The 22612-nt window shown below is 34.3% G+C and overlaps 1 protein-coding gene across 4 annotated transcripts in view; it reads right to left on the bottom strand.

Moving 5' to 3' along the window:
• The window catches only part of Gabrg2 (gamma-aminobutyric acid type A receptor subunit gamma2), an 86186-nt gene that overhangs the window by 38945 nt on the left and 24629 nt on the right, over nucleotides 1-22612 (bottom strand). For 3 of the 4 annotated variants that reach the window (XM_077797713.1, XM_077797715.1, XM_077797721.1), the window contains exons 2-6: nucleotides 19722-19873; nucleotides 18134-18201; nucleotides 14602-14822; nucleotides 11453-11535; nucleotides 10493-10630 (exon numbers count right to left, since the gene is read on the bottom strand). In XM_077797713.1, the coding sequence (XP_077653839.1) occupies nucleotides 10493-10630; nucleotides 11453-11535; nucleotides 14602-14822; nucleotides 18134-18201; nucleotides 19722-19873 (662 nt within the window). The remainder of the gene's footprint in view (nucleotides 1-10492; nucleotides 10631-11452; nucleotides 11536-14601; nucleotides 14823-18133; nucleotides 18202-19721; nucleotides 19874-22612) is intronic. The other variant, XM_077797717.1, reaches the window with a different exon arrangement.

The raw sequence follows: 22612 nt of genomic DNA, 5'->3' as shown, positions 1-22612 counted from the left end.
GTGTTGAAGAAACTGTGGTCCTAAAGTGAAAAGGACTTGCTCAAGGTCATTCACCCTTATGGTGATACAACTAAACGGGCAGCCCTTAAACAGGAGTGGTGCTACTTTATCCTATACCCAGTTGTCTCATCTCATTATAGAAAATGAAGAATTGGATTTTGCTGCAGATCAATTGCTCTGTAGGTCTTCATAAAACTACAAAAGAATGAAATGTTAATTGGCAATGCAAGACTGCTAATCAGTAACTTACAGGAAAGTGGCAACAAAGCTTTCAGCTGTTTGATGTGTGAAAAAGAAAGACAAAGAGAACTCTATAAGCAGAGCTATCCATATATAAAACAGCACAATATTACTTTTATTCAAAATCTGCCTTCCATGAAAGCATATAGTGAAGATGAACTGAATGAGCTTAAAATCAGTTTGCATTGCTTCTGCTAGCCATCTGAGATGCAGCTGTGGCATGTAACAAGCAAGTTAGACCTTCATCAGGCAGGTCCTGGTACTTCTTTGCAACTCCATATCTGTTCTGAGACAAACCTTTCACATTCATAGAGTCTTGTTCTATGATATACATTCTCTTTTCCTCTTAAAGATACATACGTGCTGTCATTTGAGGATTGATTGTTTCTCATCTCCCCCCATTTTCAGTAACAACATGCACAAATACTCTTCCCTGTAACAATTAATTAAAACTCAAGAAGAAAGCAAGTAGCCCTGAAAGTGGGAGAGGGAGTGGCAGGAACTTTGGTAAGCTGCAAATTGCATACCCCATATGCTGAGATGGCTGACAGTTCTACTCCTCACAAATGTTTTCACATGGGAATAGGGTGCAGATGTAAAGATGCGTAAGTATTTCCTATGAAATTTCTCAATTATTTAATGAGTTCAGTAATTTCACTCTGTGCCTAATGACCCAGGCTAGGTGGGAGATAGTTAACTGGCTACCAATTCACACCCTCTCATATTACCTGTTTGGTGTAATTTCCCTTTAAGTAAAATTACAGTTGCAAATGATCTTTAAGGTTTTTGTCATGTATTACTAAAAAGAACAAATAAATTTTTTTAAAAAAAAGATTTAGATCCACTTTTTATGTTTGTGTCAGTCTAATTTCACCCTTGATTACTGATATAGTAACAAGAAATCACCAACTAAGGAAATGTGATCATTACATGGTTACACTAGGTGTCCATGATTGCATTATCTCTTTAACAAGGAGCTATTACACAGCTCATGGATAACACACTGTCTTTTATATTATTTGGCTCTTCACCATTTAGCAGTGAACAATGGATATAAATGGTGCAAATCAAGGTGCGTGGTCCTATTAGTCCTGTGAGTATTGCCAGAAGTGAAATCATGTTTGGAAACTATTCCAGTGAACATCATTGTATAATTTGAATTTTTCAGCTTTAAGTCTTACCAGCAATGCCACTTATTTCTTGAACTCCATTATTCAAAGCTAAAAGTTTCATAGAGCTGGTACTGAAGTGCTTATGGGCAAAACAATTAGATAAGTGTTGAGTAATGGAGAAAAATTATGATTGTAAGAAAATGTTCCTTTTTAGTGTAACTTCCTTGTCATCACTCTGAAAGATAATGAATTGCAAGGAGCAGATAATATTGAAGTGGGTGATTAAAAATGATAGTATGAATAGTATGATAGTGTGTTTAGGATTCTGTATTAACTATAAAGTACTATTTCTTCAGCTGAGATATACAGTTGTGGTTTGGATTTTAAATTTCCTTCAAGGTCCATACACCAAAGTCTTGGTCACTATCCTGTAGTGCTCTTCAGAGGTGGTGAAATCTTTAGGAGGTGGGGCCTAATGAGAGAAAGTTAGGACATTGGGTCCCGCCCTTGAAAGGAACATTGGGACCCTGGCTACTTCCTTCTTTTCTTTGTTTCCCAGGTACGTTGAGGCTCAACAGATTTGATCCACCACATGCTCCCTACCATGATGTTTCTGCCTCATCACAGGTCCCAAAACTATGGATTCAAGTGATCATGGAAAGCCCTGAAACTGTGAGCCAAGATGTCTTTTCTCCTTTTAAGTAGATGTTCTCAAGTATTTTGTTGCACCAATGAAAAGCTAATACTCATATAGGAAAGTAAACCCCCAAAAAATTACATTACAAATCATATTTTACATGTTTTTCCATTCTGTTCCCTGGGATTTTCTGATCTGTTTCTGCATGTACTTGTAAAAGTGGATGTTCTTGACTTTCTAAATGAGAGATTACATGAGTAGCAGGTGAGAATTGTCAATAAAGTCTGGTAAGCCTCCTTTAGTCTATATGCCAGCAAAGTATTTTCTGGCTTGTTCTGAAATGGAATGTATAGTACTCTTAATTCATTATTTTCTGGACTGCTATCTGCTGCCTTTTCTCAGTCTTTGACATATGTAAGTGCCTATATCTGTAATGTTAAATAGGATTATTTTCTGAAAATACAAAAATAAGATGAAGGAATCATTCAATTACATAAAGTTGGGTAAAAAGTACCTGCCCTGAGTTTGTGTGAAGAACATGATCTCAGTTTGCTCACTCTTTATATTCTCACTCACATTTTCATTTGTTAGAAACAAACAAACAAAAACACCATATTTCATGTTTTAAACTAATTTTGGCACAGGAGTTGGATAGGTGCTATTTCTTAGTCATGTATGCTCATGCTGATGTATCTTTTAAACATAGTGAAATATTCAAGTAAGTTAGGAAACAACAACAAGAAGAAAAAATTGAATGCTTTCTTGACCTGGTTGCTTTTGATAGACTATCAAAATAAGAGATTGAGTCCTGAACTTATTTTAAATAATATTTATGCAAATCTTTTATTATGTTTATACTCAAAGGATATTTTTCTTCAAGGGACAAATTTATACAAATATGCTCCATCTAAGAGTTTCTTAATCAAGTCCAGATAGAAATGGTGACCCCGAGGTCCCCTTAGGTAGTAGATGCGAACATTCCATAGACCTTACATATGTTTCTGAAAAATGAAGGTTCTCATTATCAAGTTAAGTTTCTGATTTTATTTTGTGCTCTATCTAAAGATAAATTCTATTTATACAATTTCACTTGTCAATGTATACATGTAGTTGTCATATTAAATGCTAATACCACCTTGTTGGATGTCTCTGTAAAATTAGCTATTATCAAAATTAGGAATATTTTTTTTCAAAGTAATCTATCTCTTTATGAAAGATGTGGGTTGGGGTTGTGGCTCAGTGGTAGAGTGCTTGCATAACATGTGTGAGGCACTGGGTTCAGTCCTCAGCACCAGATAAAAATTAAATATATAAAACAAAGGTATTGTGTCCATCTACAACTAAAAAAAATCAAAAAGAAATATATGTTTATAAGTGGCAGTAGAGTAAAAATTATGAATGTGAATAAATAATTCCATTTCACTGAATATCCTTGAACCTATTACTTAACCCATTTAAACTTCAGTTTCCTACTCTGTCAATCAAAAAATGATAATACATTTCTCAGAAGCTTGGTGTGGAAATAGAATGGTATCACACATATTGCACAGATGCTAAAACATCAGAACACCCATGGTCTCTTCCAAGCACAAAGCTACAGTTCCGAGCTCTATTTTGTCTCCATGGAAACATGCAATGCTTTTTTGCCCAGTGAACCTAAGTAGAAATGACAGGAGTCACCTTGAAACCAAACAATTTCTTTGATTTCACTACAAAATCTCTTTCTACCCCCTCAAACCTATTTGCTGAGAGGTAATATAGGGAAAATCTTGAAATTCAAATGTGTGATTTTTAAGTGTAGTATACAAATCTTCCATATTTGCAACTCAAATAAAGAAAATAAGTTGCCATTTTTGGTTAGCATTTTTTTTTTTTTCTGAAAGTATTTGTTAGGTCACTAAGGACCAAATAGATGGAGAATAAGTATTGTTTGCTTAAATTAAAAATCTAATCCTGAAGGATTTTTTTTTTTTTGCATTTGTCTTGCTTTGAAAACAATTAAAAACTGGAAGGAGAAACAGCCTAGGAAAATATTTACACATAGAGAAAGTAATACATTATGACATCTATGGTATAAACTTGGTTATCCTAGGGGTCGATGAAAAATGCTAAGGATGAGGACTCTAAAGAAGCACCTGATAAAAATGAATTATTTTTATAGATAAGGTACTTTCATCCTGGAGAAGAAAAGTGACTTCCTTGTGACTGCTCCTTGCCCAGCTCTATTTACATAATCCATACAGTTTCCTCTCTTGAAACCAAAGTTAACTTTTCTAAATTGAAGCTCAAAAATAAAATACAAATTTATATTGTACCATGATCCAAACTCAAAGAATATTTATTTTAAGATACTGCATTATTCCAAGTAATTTGAAAATTTTAGTATTAATTAAAATAGGCTCCCAACTCCCTGAAACTCAAAATAACTAAACACTATGGAATTCATACTATAGTTGATAGTTGTTTAATTTTCCTTTACCATTTAGGTTTTTTTCCCCTTTCAACAACTTCAGTGAAAGTATACCATTAAATTGTATCTTTTATCTCCCTCCCCTAAACAGCTCACCTCAAGAATGAGTCAGGTAGAGCATTAATCTCCAGGATATATAAAGAACTCAAAAAACTTAACAACAAAATACAAACAACCGAATCAATAAATGGGCTAAAGAGCAGAACAGACACTTCTCAGAAGATATATATTTGATCAACAATTATATGAAAGAATTTTCTACATCTCTAGTAATTAGAGAAATGAACATCAAAATGTCAGTTTTAAGAATACAAACAACAGTAAGTGTTGGTGAGAATGTCCGGGGAAAGGCACACTCATACATTGCTGGTGGGACTGCAAATTGGAGCAACCACTCTGGAAAGCTGTATGGACAGTCGTTAGAAAACTTGGAATGGAAGCACCATTTGATCCAGCTAGCTATCCCAACTCCTCAATCTATACCCAGAGGACTTAAAATTAGCATACTGTAGTAACACAGCCACATCAATGTTTATAGCTAAACTGCAGAAGCAACCAAAATGCCCTTCAATAGATGAATGGATAAAGAAACTGTGGTACATATACACAAGGGAATATTACTCAGCATTAAAAGAGAATAAAACTATGGCATTTGCAGGTAAATGAATGGAGTTGGAGAATATCATGCTAAATGAAGTAAGCCAATCCTAAAAACACAAAGGCTGAATGTTCTCTCTGGTAAGTGGAAGCTGATCCATAATGGGCGGGGGACATGAGAAAAATGGAGAAACTTTGATGGTGTAAAGTGGAGTGAGGGGTGGGAAGGGGGCATGGGAGTAGAAAAGATGTTGGAATGAGGTGGACATCATTACTCTAGGTACATGTCACATATGGTGCTATGCTACATTGTGTACAACCATAGAAATTTAAAGTTGTGTTGCAACCGTGTACAATGAATCAAAATGCATTCTGCTATCATATATCCCTAATTAAAATAAAAAGAATGAGTCTTCTTAGTTTCTAAAGATATGTAAATTCAAACACAGTCTTAAAAGTGAGAATATTTTTTTCTATTTTGAGTATTATTTCCCTGGGTGTATATGTTGGTGCATGCACAAAAGAGTGGACTTCAAGTTGGCATTGAGTAATGGAATTAAAATGTGCAGAGACTGGAGTAGGTGTGCAACCTCTCCAGGAAATTGCAGGAAGGGAGATGGTAGAGTGGGAGAATGGAAAATAGTGTTTGAAGATAAGGAGTAGGTAGTAGATATTTTAGAAATCAGGCAAAGACCATGGACTTCATCCTTGAAGCTGGCATTTCTAAAACCGTATTTGTATGCACTGGTGAAGAGGAAGATGAATTTAGTGATGCACATGTTTTTTTAAAAAAAATTCATGTTATATATTTCTTGTAGTAGAATTTAGGAAAATATGACTAGCATATGGAATGTAAGCCAAAAATGTAGGTTAAATACAACAAGGGAAGAAAATAATAGCTAATGTAGATGAGTATGATAAAATTATAAAGCTGTTTCATGAAGCACAGGTGCTTTGGATGCGTGGCTAAAGATAATATGGAAGCTTTATTCAAGTAATTGTCACATTTACTAGCCCAAAGGGTCAGAGATTGTGGAGTAAAATAAGTGCCCAAGTAACTGCAATTATGTTTGAGAGTGCATGTTCTGGGCTGGGGATGTGGCTCAAGCGGTAGTGCGCTCGCCTGGCATGCGCGGGGCGCTGGGTTTGATCCTTGGCACCACATAAAAATAAAATAAAGATGTTATGTCCACCGAAAACTAAAAAATAAATATTAAAAATTCTCTTTCTCTCTCTCTTTCTGTTTAAAAAATAAAAGAGTGCATGTTCTTAGTAATAGTTCTGAACTGTTTTGCTGTTAAGTGAAGGAATCATTGCCGAGATGTCATTAGGTCATAACAATGAATTAAGAAGCCACACAAGTGAGAAAGAGGAAAAAAAGAGTCATGATTAAATATGAGGATAGGATTGGTCAGCTAAATTCAGGAAAATATTAATTAAAGTTCTGTCACATCTGGGAAGTACAGAAAACAGTGCTGAAAAGTGATACGCAGGTTCTTATGTATTAGAAATGAAAGCTTGTGCTTAATCCAACTTACTGGATTCTTGACATCTGATGAAAGTTGTACCCAGGGATTCATTGGACCCCAGGGCAGTGAAATACTAGAATGATTACATGATGAGTCTGAGAGCAGATCACTGGATTTCATGCCCCAGACCTTGCACAAGATCCCTGAAAATAAATGGATCCCTGAAAGTCTCAATTTCCTCATCGATGATGAGACCCTTGTGTTGATAATTGTAGGGATGGCTGGGTTTGAAAATTAAAGTAGGTCATTTTCACCAAGTGTTTTAGGATGCATGTAGTTAGTGAGCAGCAAAGTGCTAGCCTTTGTGGTTACTGTGTAAGACATGGACCTTAAAGGGAAGACTGACAGCAGGAACATAGCTTCATAAGCCTCTGACATAGTCCAGATGAGAACAAACAAAGCTGTGAACTGGGACAGTGGCAGTAGCAACTGGAAAGAGGACAGTTACACAAGATTTTTCAGAGGCATAAGTGCCTTCATGATTCATTAGATGTGGGAGGCAGACACATGACTCTTTAGTGTTCACGCCTGGCTCGCTGGGGCAATGGTGCTGCTTTTGCCAGATATAGAATAGTCAGGGAGAGAGGCTGGTTTGCAGGAGAAATCCTGGATCCAGAATTTGTTCTTATGTATTGACACTGAATTAAGGATCTTCTCATGGACTCTCTGTCTACCCCCAAGGAAATATGTTTCTCAAGTGTAGTACAGATAAAACTGATAGTGAAGGAGGTGATCCAGGTGGTGAATGAAATGACGTTTCAAGTAGCGTTAATATGCCTGATGAGAAAATTGTTTCCTCTGAAATGTTCCTTCTATCTTAATTATATCAAGGAGAATGTTTTACTTGGATACTAATTGGTTTGTGCTACATCTGTAGATCTCTCTCTTTCTCTTATATTCAATATCTTTCATCTGGTCAACACAAATAGACACACATGAAATTTGTCAGTGGGTTCTGGCTTTTCAATTATTGTCTTAATATAATAAAAAAAACATTTATTTTACTAAAACAATAAATGTAAAGAAAAAAGAAAGGGCTAAATACAGAGATAAAGATAAACTTGACCATAGGTGCCTGGCCTTGTACCTGCCGTGGTTGCCCATAACAACACTGGTCTCTTTCCCCCCAGCATAGTTTCCCAGCATGCTATAAATAAATGCTATTACAGTCAGACATGGAGCTTTACCACCAGACTCTGGTGCTGTCAGCTCCAGGAATGTGTCTGATGTTCTTGACATTAGTCTGAGATAAACCAGGTACATTCTGGCTTGGCTAACATCATTTCATCCTCACCATTCAATAAGCTCCTCCACCTGCCCCACATCACAGGGAACCACTGGTCTTTCTGCTGCCCTTAGTCATTCTTCTGTCGGGAAGTCCCAAACAAATTTTACCCTGTACAATTCTAGATCTGTCTTCCTCTTTGTTTGATCTCAGGACTCCTTTCAATCAGTTCTTTTACAACAGAGTTTTCTGATACGCTAAGGAACAAGAAGTACAGTTACCACTTAGGTTTTACTGGATTTTAAAGTTTGAATGAATGAAGATTAGAAAACCCTGCAAAGAGCTATGTTGCATTTTAGGCAATATTTGTGTCCAGTTATAACAGAGGCTTCTTGAAGGGAGATACATTCTCTACAAGCCTAAAAGAAAATCACTTTATGATAATGACCATTATTCAAAAGCATTATAACTTGGACTTCTGATAATTTCCACAAAACTTATAAATATGTATTCTCTATAGCTATTAACTAGTTAGAGTGCACTAATGCAAAGTTAAAAATGGCATTAGAAATCAAACAAAATATCCAACAAAGACTTCCAATGGTCACAAAATGAACTCTCATTATGAGTCAGTATCTGAGCTAGTTTTTAATTCGGCCCTTTCTTTTTATAGTGGTCATTGAAATAGTGTACAAAATACAAACCGGTAAGAACAAGGAGTAGCAAAAAAGAACAAGTGTAGAGCCTACCCATAATATTAAAATTCATAAAAGAGTTGATGAATTCCGGTAAGTGAAGATACTCGGTATCAAATCGAGTATGTTTTCAATACTGTTTCATTGTGATTTCCTCAGCAGGATGAACAGCCTTGTGGGACCCTGGCAATTCTCTTTGCTAAACTTAGAATAAGGGGATAATTTTCTCCTGGCATTATCTTCTAATTATCAGTAAATGTCCTCTACCACTCTCCATACGAACATGGAGAGGAGAGTCACATTGAATCCTATGAAGTAAAGCCAACCCTTCTGCTTCTGTCATTTGGTCTTAGTGCTACTCTGGGCCCCAAATGACTAAATAAAAAAAACGTGCTTGTCATGAGTTTGTGGGTTCTGTTTTAGGGTACTAGAATAATTATAGAAATACAAAATACAGCACAGAGGATTGGAGATTATTTTTGCACTTCCTTTCACAGATGGAAGACTACAGCTCTAAGGCAATCCTGAAACTCTTTTTTAATTTGTTTTTCTAAACCAAAGGAAAGATTGTTCTAGTACTTGATGGCCAGGATTTCCTGTGAATAAGGGAACAGAAGGCCACCTTTCAAAAAATATACTCAAGCATTACTTGACCTTTCTGCTGCTTTTTTTTTTTTTTTTTTTTTGCAGAATAAGAGCCTTGAGAAGAAACTTGCAAATGCTGAAAACAGTGTCAGGACCAAACAACTCTATGATTTATAGAATAGTGTTTTTAAAAGCAGAATCTTGAATTTTTATCTTTATATAGGCCCTAAATTTTCTTTTCTCTATACAATAGACCAATGTCTATTCCAACTTAGCCCAAAAATATGTCCTGTGAATTCTAGAAAAAACAGGTATGTATGAACAAATCCATAGAAATCTGTTAACCTCATAGAAATATGTTTCTAATGACAAGCCTTAAGTAGACCATAACTTGAGAATACAATGTATTTGAAATCTTGACCTATTTAAATTTACATAAGCTTAAAAGGAATAATCGGAGTCATCTGCATGGAGGATAGATACATTCAGTATTTTAGAGTTCCTACTAAACACACAGGAGAAAGTTCTTGTTTAGAAATACATTTAACCCACACCACTTGGCATTTCAAAACAAATACATAATAGCATTATAAATTATGAAATTTCATGTAAAAACATTGACTTTAGCTTCTATTGAAAAATCTAAAGTACTGACCACATTATTCCTCATGCATACCTGATAAGCATAATTAGTTTTGGTAACACTTACTATTGATTGAATTCTAAGTGCCAAGTAGGTATTATTCCATTATTCTAAGCATTTCACTTTTTTTTTTTTTTATACAGCGAATCCCTACGAGTGGTTCTTTTTATCCATCTTCGATATTTGGGTACTTGGGAAAGTTGATCCCTTAGAAATTCAATAAATTTGCTCAGCATCTATAGCTCATAACTGATGGAGTTGGGATTTGAGACCAGAGTTGATAATACCCAAAGCTTGATTTATTTCCACTAATAAAGCCAGTCTGAAATATTAAATTATTGAATGGAGAATGAGTCTATATCCATTACAGTCATTTTTCTGCATTTGTGGAATGTATGTTATCTCTTTCAAATATTCCTCTTTCAGTATATTAGAAAACATATTTCCTAAAAGAAACAATAAATTTACACCTAATAAATACTTTCTTTTTAAAAATAATTGCTATTCACATTTGCTTAAACAAATTAGTAAATAATTTACTAATCCAATTTGAATCCAATTTGCTTTAAATTGATAGAATACAGTTATGTTTATCTATTCTACTAGAAAAGCAATTATAATTTTCTCTAGGAAATTAAAACACTTCATTAATTTTCTGAATATCATTTGTAGACAGACATTGAAAATACTTTCAAACCATATATATCAGAATTTTAACTCCAGAAGGGTCATTTAAAATTCTTTTCAAGTGGGTCTTACCAGAAGTTGTCTTCACTACTTCAGTGGTATTTCTCAATCCAACAAATGAAAACTGATAAAGCCTCCAGGATCTTGTGTCACCCACTTCCACAGAACTACGCTTCCACTGATAGACAATTTCTTCACGTGGGTAGCCATCTACCGTGAGATGGAAAAGCTCATGTTAAAAATGATGATAAATGATGATTAAACGAACATATGTAGCAACAACTGTCAATGAAAAAGGTTTTATAATGGAATTTTTTTGTTTGGAGAGAGAATTTGTTGGGAGAGTTCTGGTCTATCATTTGCAAGGCCACGGGTTTGATGTTCAGCACCATAGATAAACAAAAATTCATCCGTAATCAATTTTTTATTCTACCTAATATGTCTAACTGGCAGGCCAAAAATGAGTAGTAGATAAGAGACCTAATATAGATACTAAACTAAAGTAAGTCAAACATTTAGGGAAACTGAGGTTTGCTTGCTTGGGTTTAGGTACCTGTGAAGTTTACGAAAACTTTATCTGGTTTAGATTTGTTATGAAACTTCATGGGACTTTATTATCTGGTAAAAATAACAGCTAATAAGAAGTCATATTGAGTTTAACTGTGTCAGGGTGCATACTAAGCATTTTACCTATGTTATACCAGTAAAACAGTAATTCTGTCTGGTAGGTCTTAACTAGCAATGTGCTGCAACATTCTTTTCCTGGGTCTAAGCAAACATTGCCAATTCATTAAAATTTTGAACTCCAGTGAAACCTATCTGTAGTTTCTGATAAAATAGATCAATTGTTTTTTAGAAACTGCCTAATTGAGACAAACTGGGATTAAACTAAAAGCCTGTCAAAATCTTCAAACTCAGAGGCACAGTTTCATGCTATTTTGCAATTCTTTGCAATTCTCCCATTTGATTGACATTGCAACCAGAAAAACTATACATGAGATGGGATACAGAATGCAAAAGGACTACACTTACAACTGGAGAACTCCAGGGGACAGGAGTGTTCATCCATTGGGAAGTTGTGCAACTGTAACTGGCACTCAGCATCAATTGTCAGTCTAAACAGAAAGATATTAAAAATAAATAGAAAGATTTTTAAATGCACATGAGCATGATTTCTAGAGTGTATCTCACATCCCAATCCATAACACAAAATGATCCATAACACTAAGTGCAGTCAAAAATTAAGAGACTAAATGTGTGTTCAATTTTGCAGACCAAAGCTTAGCCTCTCATTCGCCTCAACTCCATTTATTCAAAATTTGTGATCACTTAAGTTTTGTGTTTTTTTAATTTTTTTTATTTTTTATTTTTGCAAATTAATTGCACACATGAGATTGCTCAGTGAATATATTTAACTTACTTAACAGAACAAACTGTTTTAAGAACTTAAGCTCATTTATTCTTTGCATATAAAAGAATGCTGAGAATTCTCAGATCTTATCTGCTAATTAAAACAGGATGTTCTATTAGTAAGTGCTTGTCAGCTGTTAGCTTTAAATTGCTATAGGTAAGTTTAAAAATTACTGTGTTTCACAATGGACTTATGCATTTTTACAATGAAACACTATGAATTCATTAAATAGGATGTTAAAAGAGAAGAGGAATATCAAATCATAGCCGATCCATATTGAATACATATACACAGACATATTAGAAAAATGTTTGCCAGTGAGTATGAATTAGTTTGTATCTGGAGGGTTATTAATGCATACGGACTTTTAGTTTAAAGTCCTAGACTGGGACTCCAGGAGGAAGAAGATTTAAAGGAGCCCAGATGTTTTGACCACCTTTTAAGAACTGTGAATATAATCTACAATTGTATTGGTGGTGGGCTGAGAATCTTTAAAGTTTCATATTTGTTAATTCTTTTATTTAAATATATATAAAAATCAATGTTTAAGTTGATGTTAATGTTTAAGTTATTTTTTATAAAATTATTTTAAATATTTCTCAAATTGCATAACTTTTAATTGGAGAGACTGATCATTCAGTGTTGTAATAGAGCAATTACTAATCTTTAAATATATTTGAAATTGTCTAAGAAGCTCTGGATAAAGTGAATTGTTTCCTCATTTGATAAATGTGCCTTAATTGCGCTTGAACTTGTCCAAAATCGCATAACTAGTGACACGGTTAATATTTGGGCTTAGGTTTATCAGTCTTTAGAGATGGAGGTTTGAATCATTGCAACTCCATAATTACATGTCATTCAAATAAAAGACTGTTTTATTCATAATTGAATTTATTCTTAAATTTGATACTTTATTAGTATTATCTCTCCAAATTAAACCTGAATTATTAAAGTTGAAAATGATATGGACAGATTGCAGATACACAGAAACAGACATATGCATGTGCACATACCCTCACCCCCTGCACACACAGCTCATTATAGATAAGCAACCAGAATAAAATCATCTCTATATATAGACTGGCAATGATGCAAGCCTTAATTGAATCTTATGAGTGACATATTGAGGCAGCTTTTATAATTAACTATTGTAGTGATTTCTCAAATTAATAAGTCAAAGGATGAGTATAATGTTATGAGAATGATAAAGAGACTTGAGACAGTGTGACTGACTTCATAGTTCAAAAGTTAGACTAAGTTCTAATTTATTGGACCAGGCTTTGATTTTCACTAGTTTCTAATTCCAGTTATTACCTTATCTTTAATTTAACAAAACCCATGATGAATGAATTTAAAATAGATGCAATGAATTTCTTTTGCAGTTGTAGTCATTTTTCTCTTGATTTGATCAAACTCAAAGCCTTTAGGCTTTGGAACTAATTTGAAGTATTCATTTTGTAAATTGAATATTACATAAGGCATAAAAATATGTATCATAAGTGACATGAATCATTTTGAAGTTAGATGTTCTAGGATACTAATATGTAAAAGAATTATACTGTTCCCATTCTTTTACTAAAAGTATATATACAGATATTTTAACATCTGCTGTATTTACTATTTATGACTCAATATTAAGCATTTTATGTATTACCCCATTTTATCTTTATAACAATTCTGTAAGGTAAGAATATTTATCTGTACTTTATAGACATTCTGGAATGAAAGGTACAGGTTTGCACAATTGTAGCAGAGGTGGGGGTGAGGTAGCATAGAGCAGTGACATGGTGGTCACAGTAACTTCCACCAGTTCTCACATAATTCATCTAAATAAAGTGTAACCCAGTAAAAACATCTTGCTTACTCTGCACACAAATCTTTGAGATGTCTTTTAGAACCAAGAATCTTTTCATCATATGTGTTTCTCCAAGTTCCCATAGATAGAATTTCTGAAGAGTTGCCCAGTTCAAACAGTTAACAAGACAGAGAGCCAGATCAATCTGACTCTTAAGTATATGTACTATTTTACTATTTAATAATGTACTCTCACTAGTGAAGAACTTCAGTGTAATAATATTTTAAATGCCTGTGAGTACAAAGTGGGCTAAGATGATGACATAAAGTAATTTACATAGAAAACTTTGCAAATATTATGTAATCCTAAATTCAGAAGATATAAGATGGCTTCTTCAACTCTTCTAAAGGATGCCTAATCCTAAACTAGATAATAAATTATGTCACACAACCTTGGCAATGTCATAGGGAAGATGGACAGGAGATGGAAGATAATAAATTCTAAGTGCTTGCCATTGTTCAGCTAAAAGAAAAACAATGTGTGGAGGCTCCCACATCAAGTCTTCTCCTTTAGCAATGATTTCCTTAGAAATGAGGACATTTTCAAACACAAGAAGTGGTGGTCCCCAAGATAACTACTTTAGTTTCTATCTTCTAAATTAGCAGGACTCACATCCAAAACATCAAGGAAGCTATAAAAGTCAGAAGATCTCATAAAGGTAAGAGATATTTCATACCAGTTGTAAGAAAACAGTGTACTTACATTAGTCTCAGAAAATTAGTTCTGCCTATGATTAGAACTTTAATGAATATTATTGATAACAGATAGAAAAACTCGGTGATGTTCTATGCTATTTTCATGAGATACCCCAACCCTCATATGGGCTGGAAATTTTATTTTTTCTTTCCTAAAGATAGTATGGTAGATTTTTGTTATATCCTTAGTGATTACTGGGCTTCTTTTCCAAAAGAATACCTTAGGGTGTAGAGCACTCGACCATCATTCCAAATTCTCAGCATCCTATTAGGAGTGGTTATCCAGTGTGCATCAGCTTTTTTGGAGTTTCTGAAGAAAGTATCTGGGATCCAGATTTTCCCCACCATGTTGCTATTCAATCGGAGGACTTTAATGGTACTGTTAAATTTCAAGCGTCTATCATACCATGTCTGGGCAAAAAATATATCAATTGTATACTCCTGTTTTAAAGAGAAAGATAACACAGAGCATGTTAATACAATAAAAATATATTTTGCATATTTTATTCTTGCACATATTGCCAATATGAAGGAAAGTACTTGGCTTTGAATACTCCAAGAGGAAGCAAGAGCTTTGTTTATAAGGCCATTGCCTCGCTTATCTTTGCAAGCAGTTTTATATTTTTATTTTTTAAAAAGACGTTTATAAATATATTCTGACAAAAGTTCAGAGCCCTGACATCATTCTTTGCTTCCCATGTCTAGACGAGAGTTTGCGGTGGTATTTTGAGCCAGCTAATTCTTTGCTGTGGAAAACTGACCCATGCATCATAGTGTGTTTAGCAGCATTCTTTACTTTTATATTCTAGACAGCAGGAGCCACCCCTCCACTCCATTGTAACTCCAGCAAGTTGTGACACCAAAAATGACTTCCAGACATCGCCAAATATCTCCTAAGGAACAAAACTTACTAGGTTCAGAATCATTATTGTAGAGTGAAACAAAGTCTAGAATACCCAAAAGGTACTAAACTGGAGCTTCAGATACCCCATAATAAAATGGAGATTCTAAGAACTCTAACAAGTCAGGTCATGTCAACATAGAAAAAGTGAATGACATGAAGTGCTTTACGCATGCATGGCAGACAGCAAACAATCAATAAAAAGTAACTCATTTTTTTCACTATTTATTATAGCTGCTTTTGCTTTTTCTAAAGAAGATGAAATTAATGAAAAATCATTTCTAATATTGCACTAATCTCTATCACAAAGCCTGTTCTTAAATACCTATAATGATTCCCCTCAAGCACATGTCACTAAACCAGAAAAATCATTGACTTCAGTCAAAGAAAAACAAAGGTGCTGTGGAGTCATAATACTTGAGTTCCAATGGGACTGTCACATTTAGAGGAAGTGTTTGTGGAAAACCCTTTACTCCCTGGGCCTCATTTCCCTCATCTTCACAAACTATCAATCAATTCAATACATGCTCAGGCCCCTCCAGCTCTGTAATGCTATGATGCTGTACTTCTCAACTTTATCACCACCATTGCCACCATCCAGCCCTTAATCACAAGGCTGCTCTCCTTTTATTCTTGTTTTCTTATTTATTCCATTGGGTACTTATTTGGTGTCAGTCCTCTGGCTAAATACTTTTCATGCAACATCTCATCTAATAAACTACCTATGTGCAAATACAACAAAGAATAAACTATTATTACCCTAAACTACAGATTAAGTTATTTGATATTGGCATCATTCCTAATAATGAACCCTAATTAAGTCTCACAATTTTTTTGTAACTCGATTTTAATTATGTCTATGATGGGAAAATTTAAAAAAGTAGAAACAGCTCAGTATTCTTAGATGGTCAGAGACTGGGAAAAAAGTCACCCACGCTCTCCAGCCCAGTCCCTCACACTCTGTTTTACATTAAGCATAATGAACCAGGGAAATCATTGATTTGTTAGAGAATATGTGCTTACTTTACAATATATATACTGTTTTGTGTCTTTTCCTGTACCAAAATTTTGGATATATTTTGACCAAAACAGAAAACAAACCCCAAAATAAAAAAATCACACAAAAAATAAAACAGAACTGAAAACATCTGAGTTTTAACACCAGCATTTTAGAAACTGTGACCTTGGGTCTGTTCTGGAGATTCTAATTCCTAAACAAAACAAAAATTCTAAGTTTAAATAAACTGCCTACAGGAATGAAGTTACACTGATACCTATAGATTCCCGTTATTAAATATTTACAACTTATACCAGAAACTAAGGATTTTGAGAATTTTATTTGTAAAAATGTAACATGTTAAAATGAATGGTTAATGGTGAAGTAAGCAATGGAATTTGTATGGGCTATGCAGGGGTGCCCTATAGTTTCATCACAGAATTTTGTTATTCCTAGCTTGGTAAACACTTTTTAAAATGTGCCAATATCACACTAGATTATATTATTTTTTAAATAATATTACATATTATCATAACTCGTTGACCCCATTCTTTCTCTCTCCACTCTATTATACTATATACTCAGAATACTTTCTCATTTCAGATTTGGGTGGAAAATGTTATTGAAGAACAAAGTTACATTCATTATTATAACTAATGAACTATTTTCTCTGAAAAACCTTTCTAATTTAATATAAACTCTGTCATCCCCACAACATCAATTTTCTAAAAAATAGCAGAATACTCTATTTTATTTTATTGTAATTAGCAATTGTCAAGTATACATACAGTAGCTGAATTATAATATTATAACATTTTATAAAAATTAATTTTCTATATTATATTTAATTTTTATAACAAAAAGTCCTCAATATTTATCTTCTAATCACAAGAGAAAAAAACAAATCTGAAAGATTTTATTTCTTTTCCAAAATGTTGAACTTAATCTTTGTAAAAAGTTTTTATTGGTGCATTATAATTATACATAATTAGTTGGATTCATTATGCCAAAATTCACATATGCACATAATGTAATTTGATCAGCCTCATTCCACAGTACCTTAGCTTTCCTTCCCTCCTCGATCATCAGATCTCCTTTCTTTACTGATCTCTCTTTTATTATTATTATTATTATTACTATTAATACTATTATTATTTTAATTCATTCATTATATATGAGTTTTGTGCTATGTTTTTGCATGTGCATAGCATAATTCTCTTCCCCAGTATTTCCTTATATACCCTTACTCCCTATCTATCCCTGTCCTTTGTTCTATTATTTTCTCTTCAATATTTTTTGACATTTCAACCTTACTCCTTCTTTTTCCTTTCTTTCCCTCCCTCTCTCTAGCTTTCATATATGAAAGAAAATATTCAAATCTTGACTTTCTCAGTCTGGCTTATTTCACTTTCTTTCATATATATATATATATATATATATATATATATATATATATATGTGTGTGTGTATACATACACAGACATACACACACACACATATATATACACACACACACACACATATATATATATATATACACATATATATATATACACACACACATATATTAGTTGTAGATGGACACAATATCTTTATTTTATTTTTATGTGGTGCTGAAGATTGAACCCAGTGCCTCACGTGTGCTAGGCAAGCACTCTACCACTGAGCCACAACCCCAGCCCTTCACTTTCCTCTTGAGTTGAAATACATATATCCTCTTTTCTGTTTGGATTCCTCCATTTGAGTATTTAGAAATTCAATGAGACCATAACCCATTAAAACTAATCTCCTGTATTGGCATGCTCCTTGTTACTTCCGTGCTAACGAAATAGACAATTTTAACATGAAACTCACCATATTGATAGCATTCACTGGGCCAATGCTATTAACGTACATGTCTGTGTGAATTAATGTTGGTTTAACTGTAATGAGAAACACAGAGATATATACAGATGGAGAGGTACAAAATTTTATCATTTTAGTCTTTATTTTCTAGAATAGACTCATTTAGCTACATTAGAAGTATTTTATTCACAACTAATTTATTACCAGTTACTAGTTCAATACCTTTGAATAACAACTATGTTTTCAAAGGAATATCTCCTTTTGTGCATGTAAATGCAATAAACAAGCATAGTAGAGTTTTGAAACTGATTATCCTTTTGATACTATATAAAAATGGAGAAATCAAAAGATACTGTTCAAAGCTTATTTTTATATTTTTTCTCAGACATGTTGAATTTTTCCATCTTACCTTGAAGCTCTGTGATCTACTTTCATATCTTAACCTGACTTTACCCATGTAGAAAATAATTAGTTAGTAACTCAGGAAAAAAAAAACTACATTAGAAACATGAGGTAGATATAAAGATCCACGAGTAATATGAATTGTTTTTGAAACATTTCTCCCTGCTGATTCATTTTATGACCACTTTATCCTTGCACACCTCTAGCCAACCCCAAATCAATCTCCCTCAGTGAATTATTGCATGCTGTGACTACACAGAAAAGATGGGAAAACCATATGGAAGCCCATTATAAACCTATTTATCAGTGAAGACTGGTATAAAAATCTATAATATAATATCCATGACCAAATACGGGTGCTCCATTTTCATTTAGCATTTAATGAACAAAGATTCATAATAGCATTCTGGGCTTTGATTCAACAAAGTACATTTTTTTTTCTCATCTTTATTCATTTTCCCAGAAAAACCATGCCAGACTCCATAGTGGATGGAATTCCTCAGGCATATTGGCTTGTGCAGTCTGACCTTCATCTCAGTGATGTTGTTCCTCTACCTCTAGATTCAGGCTTGACCAGTCTTGCTCTGGATAATGATATATAGGCAAAAGTTAATTTGCCAGTTCTAAGCCTAAGCATTAAACACTGCAAGTTTCTCATTTGCTCTTTTCTATTGCCTTGAAAAGGATTCTCCTAACTAGTATGCTAGTTCCAAGAGTAGAATGAAAGATGCTTAGAGCACCTCTGCCCCATATGAGCAGCCTCAGCCTGGTTTGGGCCAGGTTAGTTTATCCTGGGTACAGTGTTAAAGAAATGCTTTCTGATGTTGGCCAAGTAATTTGGTCCTTGTTTGTTACATAGCAGCAGGTTAACCAGTGTAACCTTTCTAATTTTTTCTTATTTTTTGATGGTATTTCATAAGACGTTGTCACTATTTTTTTTTACAGCTTTTGTCTAGAATAACTAAGAAAATTTGAATTTCTGGTCCTCAAGCTTCACTTGAAAATCACATTTTTTTTTTCATGTAGAGCTGATCAATACCCTTCCCACCCAGTCTTTTGAATGCTATTTACATTCTCTATTTTTTATAATATAGAAGTATAATTTAAAATTTTCTGGCTCTTGAAATATGTCTCTGCTTTTCTTCTGATAAGGTGGACACATTCAGGTGGTCCTCTCAGAGAGGCTTCATCATACCTCCTATGTCAGGTCGAAGTTTGTTGTCATATCCTTCCAGTAGGTTGTTTAAGATGACAGTGACATCGCCTTCAGGAACTTTAGGGGTCAAGACCCAGGTTTTGTTAGAAGCATAGTCTTCATAGTCGTCATCGGATTTTTGACTGGTAAAGCTAAGAAAAAAAAAATTATTGGTCAAGAAACAAATTACGTGTGAGTTGACTTTTACCAAAAAATACTGATGGTGAAGGAAAAAATGAAGCAAGTTTACAGGAATGTGGAAAACAAACGAAAAAAAAATATCCACCTGATGTTGAATCCAACTGATCAAACTGTACAAATGGGGATTAAAATGTATTAAAGCATCTCTCCAGTTTTCCAGGGTGCTCTGCCCTACCATCTATAAATATACCATGAGTTATCATTTATTTCTGCCTTTCCCATGTTTGACATTCTTCCTACCCACCTGCCCAGCCTCAGGAAGGTCTTATTAAAAAAAAAAAAACTATTTTTGTGAGTGTGATGCTTAAATTATCATAATGTAGTCTAAGAATTCAAGCACAATGTCTACTTCCTCCTCCTTTAGAAGGAACCTATTCATGAAAGTAAGAGAGTGATAATTAGATCCACTCCCACAGACCGCCAGACATTCTCCCCTCTCAATTGAACTACTAGGGAGAACTTTGTCTTGCTGCCTCTTCTGCCCCCAGGGTGTGTGCATTTGTATTCCCCCCCCCCTTGCTTGTACTGAAGGCAAGGGAAGTTCATTCATCTTTGATTGTTAAGAACCTGGCACTATGAAGAAAAAATGCAGTTGCAGACTCTAAGTCACCATTGATTTCTGCAAACATTTCTGAGCTGGAATTTCAGACAGTGGTTGATGTAGAGCAATCATATAAATACACACCTGTTCTGACTGATAGTCATATACTATTCCTGTAATTCAGTCTTAAATGACTCAATCTGGCAGAACTCCCCCAACCCTGCGTCACACACATACACACTTGACATAGAAGCTAAGTGTGGATTTGGAAGGTGAGTGGACTTCCCAGAGCTCACTTCTTCCCCTGCCCTAAGTTCCAACACTCACCTCTGCCACACATAAGATGATTATATTTGTCTGATCTAGGAAAAATAGGAACCCTTGTAAAAGCTGCCATTTTGTTTTTAGGAGCACTCAGTGAATATTTTTTGGACAAAATTTAAAAAGTAAAAATACAAACTTTCCCACTCTATATCCAGTTTCAGTTTATATCCCTGAATATGTGGATATGTGGTATAGAGTAGGTTTTTTTTTAATGTCAGATATCAAATTGCCACATTACCCCGAATACCTGTATTCTCAAACCATATTTATTATCTTTTCTCAATCACCCACAGTTTTAAAACATTCACACACACATACACAATATTTAGATGAATAAATATTGGAGACAATGGTGATTATGTGAATAATGTGGCTTGAGGATAAGGATTGAAGATGAAATTTTTAGAGCAATCACTAATATATCTCAATTTAGTAAGCAAGTACTGTAACCTCCTCTTTCATTGTGTTTTAAAGTTTTAGGAAGCATTATAAAAATACATGTGCAAAAAGCCTAAAATAGTCAGCGTTTTACATCTTGCACTTCAGCGAACGTAGAAACTTTAAATAAGCATTAATTTCATAGTGTCCATAGTGGGTAGGATGGGCTGGGCAATGTTTCAACCAGCTCTCAAAGAGAAAGGCCTCTTGTGGGCATTGAGACCAGTCCTCTGCTAGGAAATCCCATTTGAGGGCTCAATTCTTCATTTTTCCAGCGCTTTGCTAAATTCTGTGTAATCGAACTATAATTCTGTGACCCAAATCTTATATAGGGGAGGAACAGCTCTCTGGCAAAGAAAATTTTAAGTTCTTTAACTCGGAGGCCCATCTGCTGTCACCATGGTCTGCTTTCTGGATTCATTCATATGTCTGTCACTTACTGTTTAATGACCTGAGACAAGTTACTTTAGCCTTGATAAGCCTCAAAACTCTCATTTTTTTTAAATGTAGGAAATACTAGTATTCAGCTCATAGTCTTATGTAAGATTAAGATAATGCTTATTAAGTATGTAGCACAACGCTTGACACAGCAATTAGGCCCAATATCACTGTCATTATAGAGTGACCACTGCTGATTCATAACAACAGCTCTCAAATCTGATTCTAAAGATGCTACTTCGAGGCTTTTATATAATATGGTTCAGAAGAACTAAAAACAGATGTTTTTCAGGAAGAAAAATAATGAGCCACTGTATTATAAATAAATGAGGTTTTTCTTCTCTACGGCTCTCTCTCAGCTGAGAGCTAAATTAATGGGACTGGTGCGTAATCTGGAATTAATTCCAAATTTGTCTTTAAAAAAATATGGTCCTTTTTCAAGGCTGGCTGTTTCTTTCTCTGGCCTCTTCTGGAGGTAAGAACCCCAGTGTTCACAGGGGGGCTATCTGGGGATAATGACCATTAGGTGAGACATTCTGGGGTATTGTCAACTCCTTGAGGATGTCCCAGAAAAAAAGAGACTAACAATGACTCAGGGCGATTTGACCCTTGTGTGGGATGAGAGTAAAAACACATTTGAACTTCTAGCAAAAGGCACTTTTTTAAATGCAACAGCATTTAGAGATTATTACTCCTCCTGGTGCCCTTTAGTTTAAAATGATATTCTTAAAGAGGGAAAGAAGTGAAATTGAAATTACTCTCAAATTAAAAAAACATAATACAGAAAGATTTTATTTTTGGTCATCTGAGTGATAATGTCTGAGTGTCAGTGCCAAGAAAATCTTTTGGGTTTCTCATTTCTGGGAAGTTTCAAAACATTGTTACAAAGCCATCTGTCCAAAAGACTTGGACCACCAGCAACAGTATCCCCTGGGAGCTTTGTAGAAAT

This window comes from Urocitellus parryii, chromosome 1, assembly GCF_045843805.1.
Source record: "Urocitellus parryii isolate mUroPar1 chromosome 1, mUroPar1.hap1, whole genome shotgun sequence".
In the NCBI taxonomy this organism is placed as follows: domain Eukaryota; kingdom Metazoa; phylum Chordata; class Mammalia; order Rodentia; family Sciuridae; genus Urocitellus; species Urocitellus parryii.
This window is presented reverse-complemented; position numbering and strand designations above follow the sequence as displayed.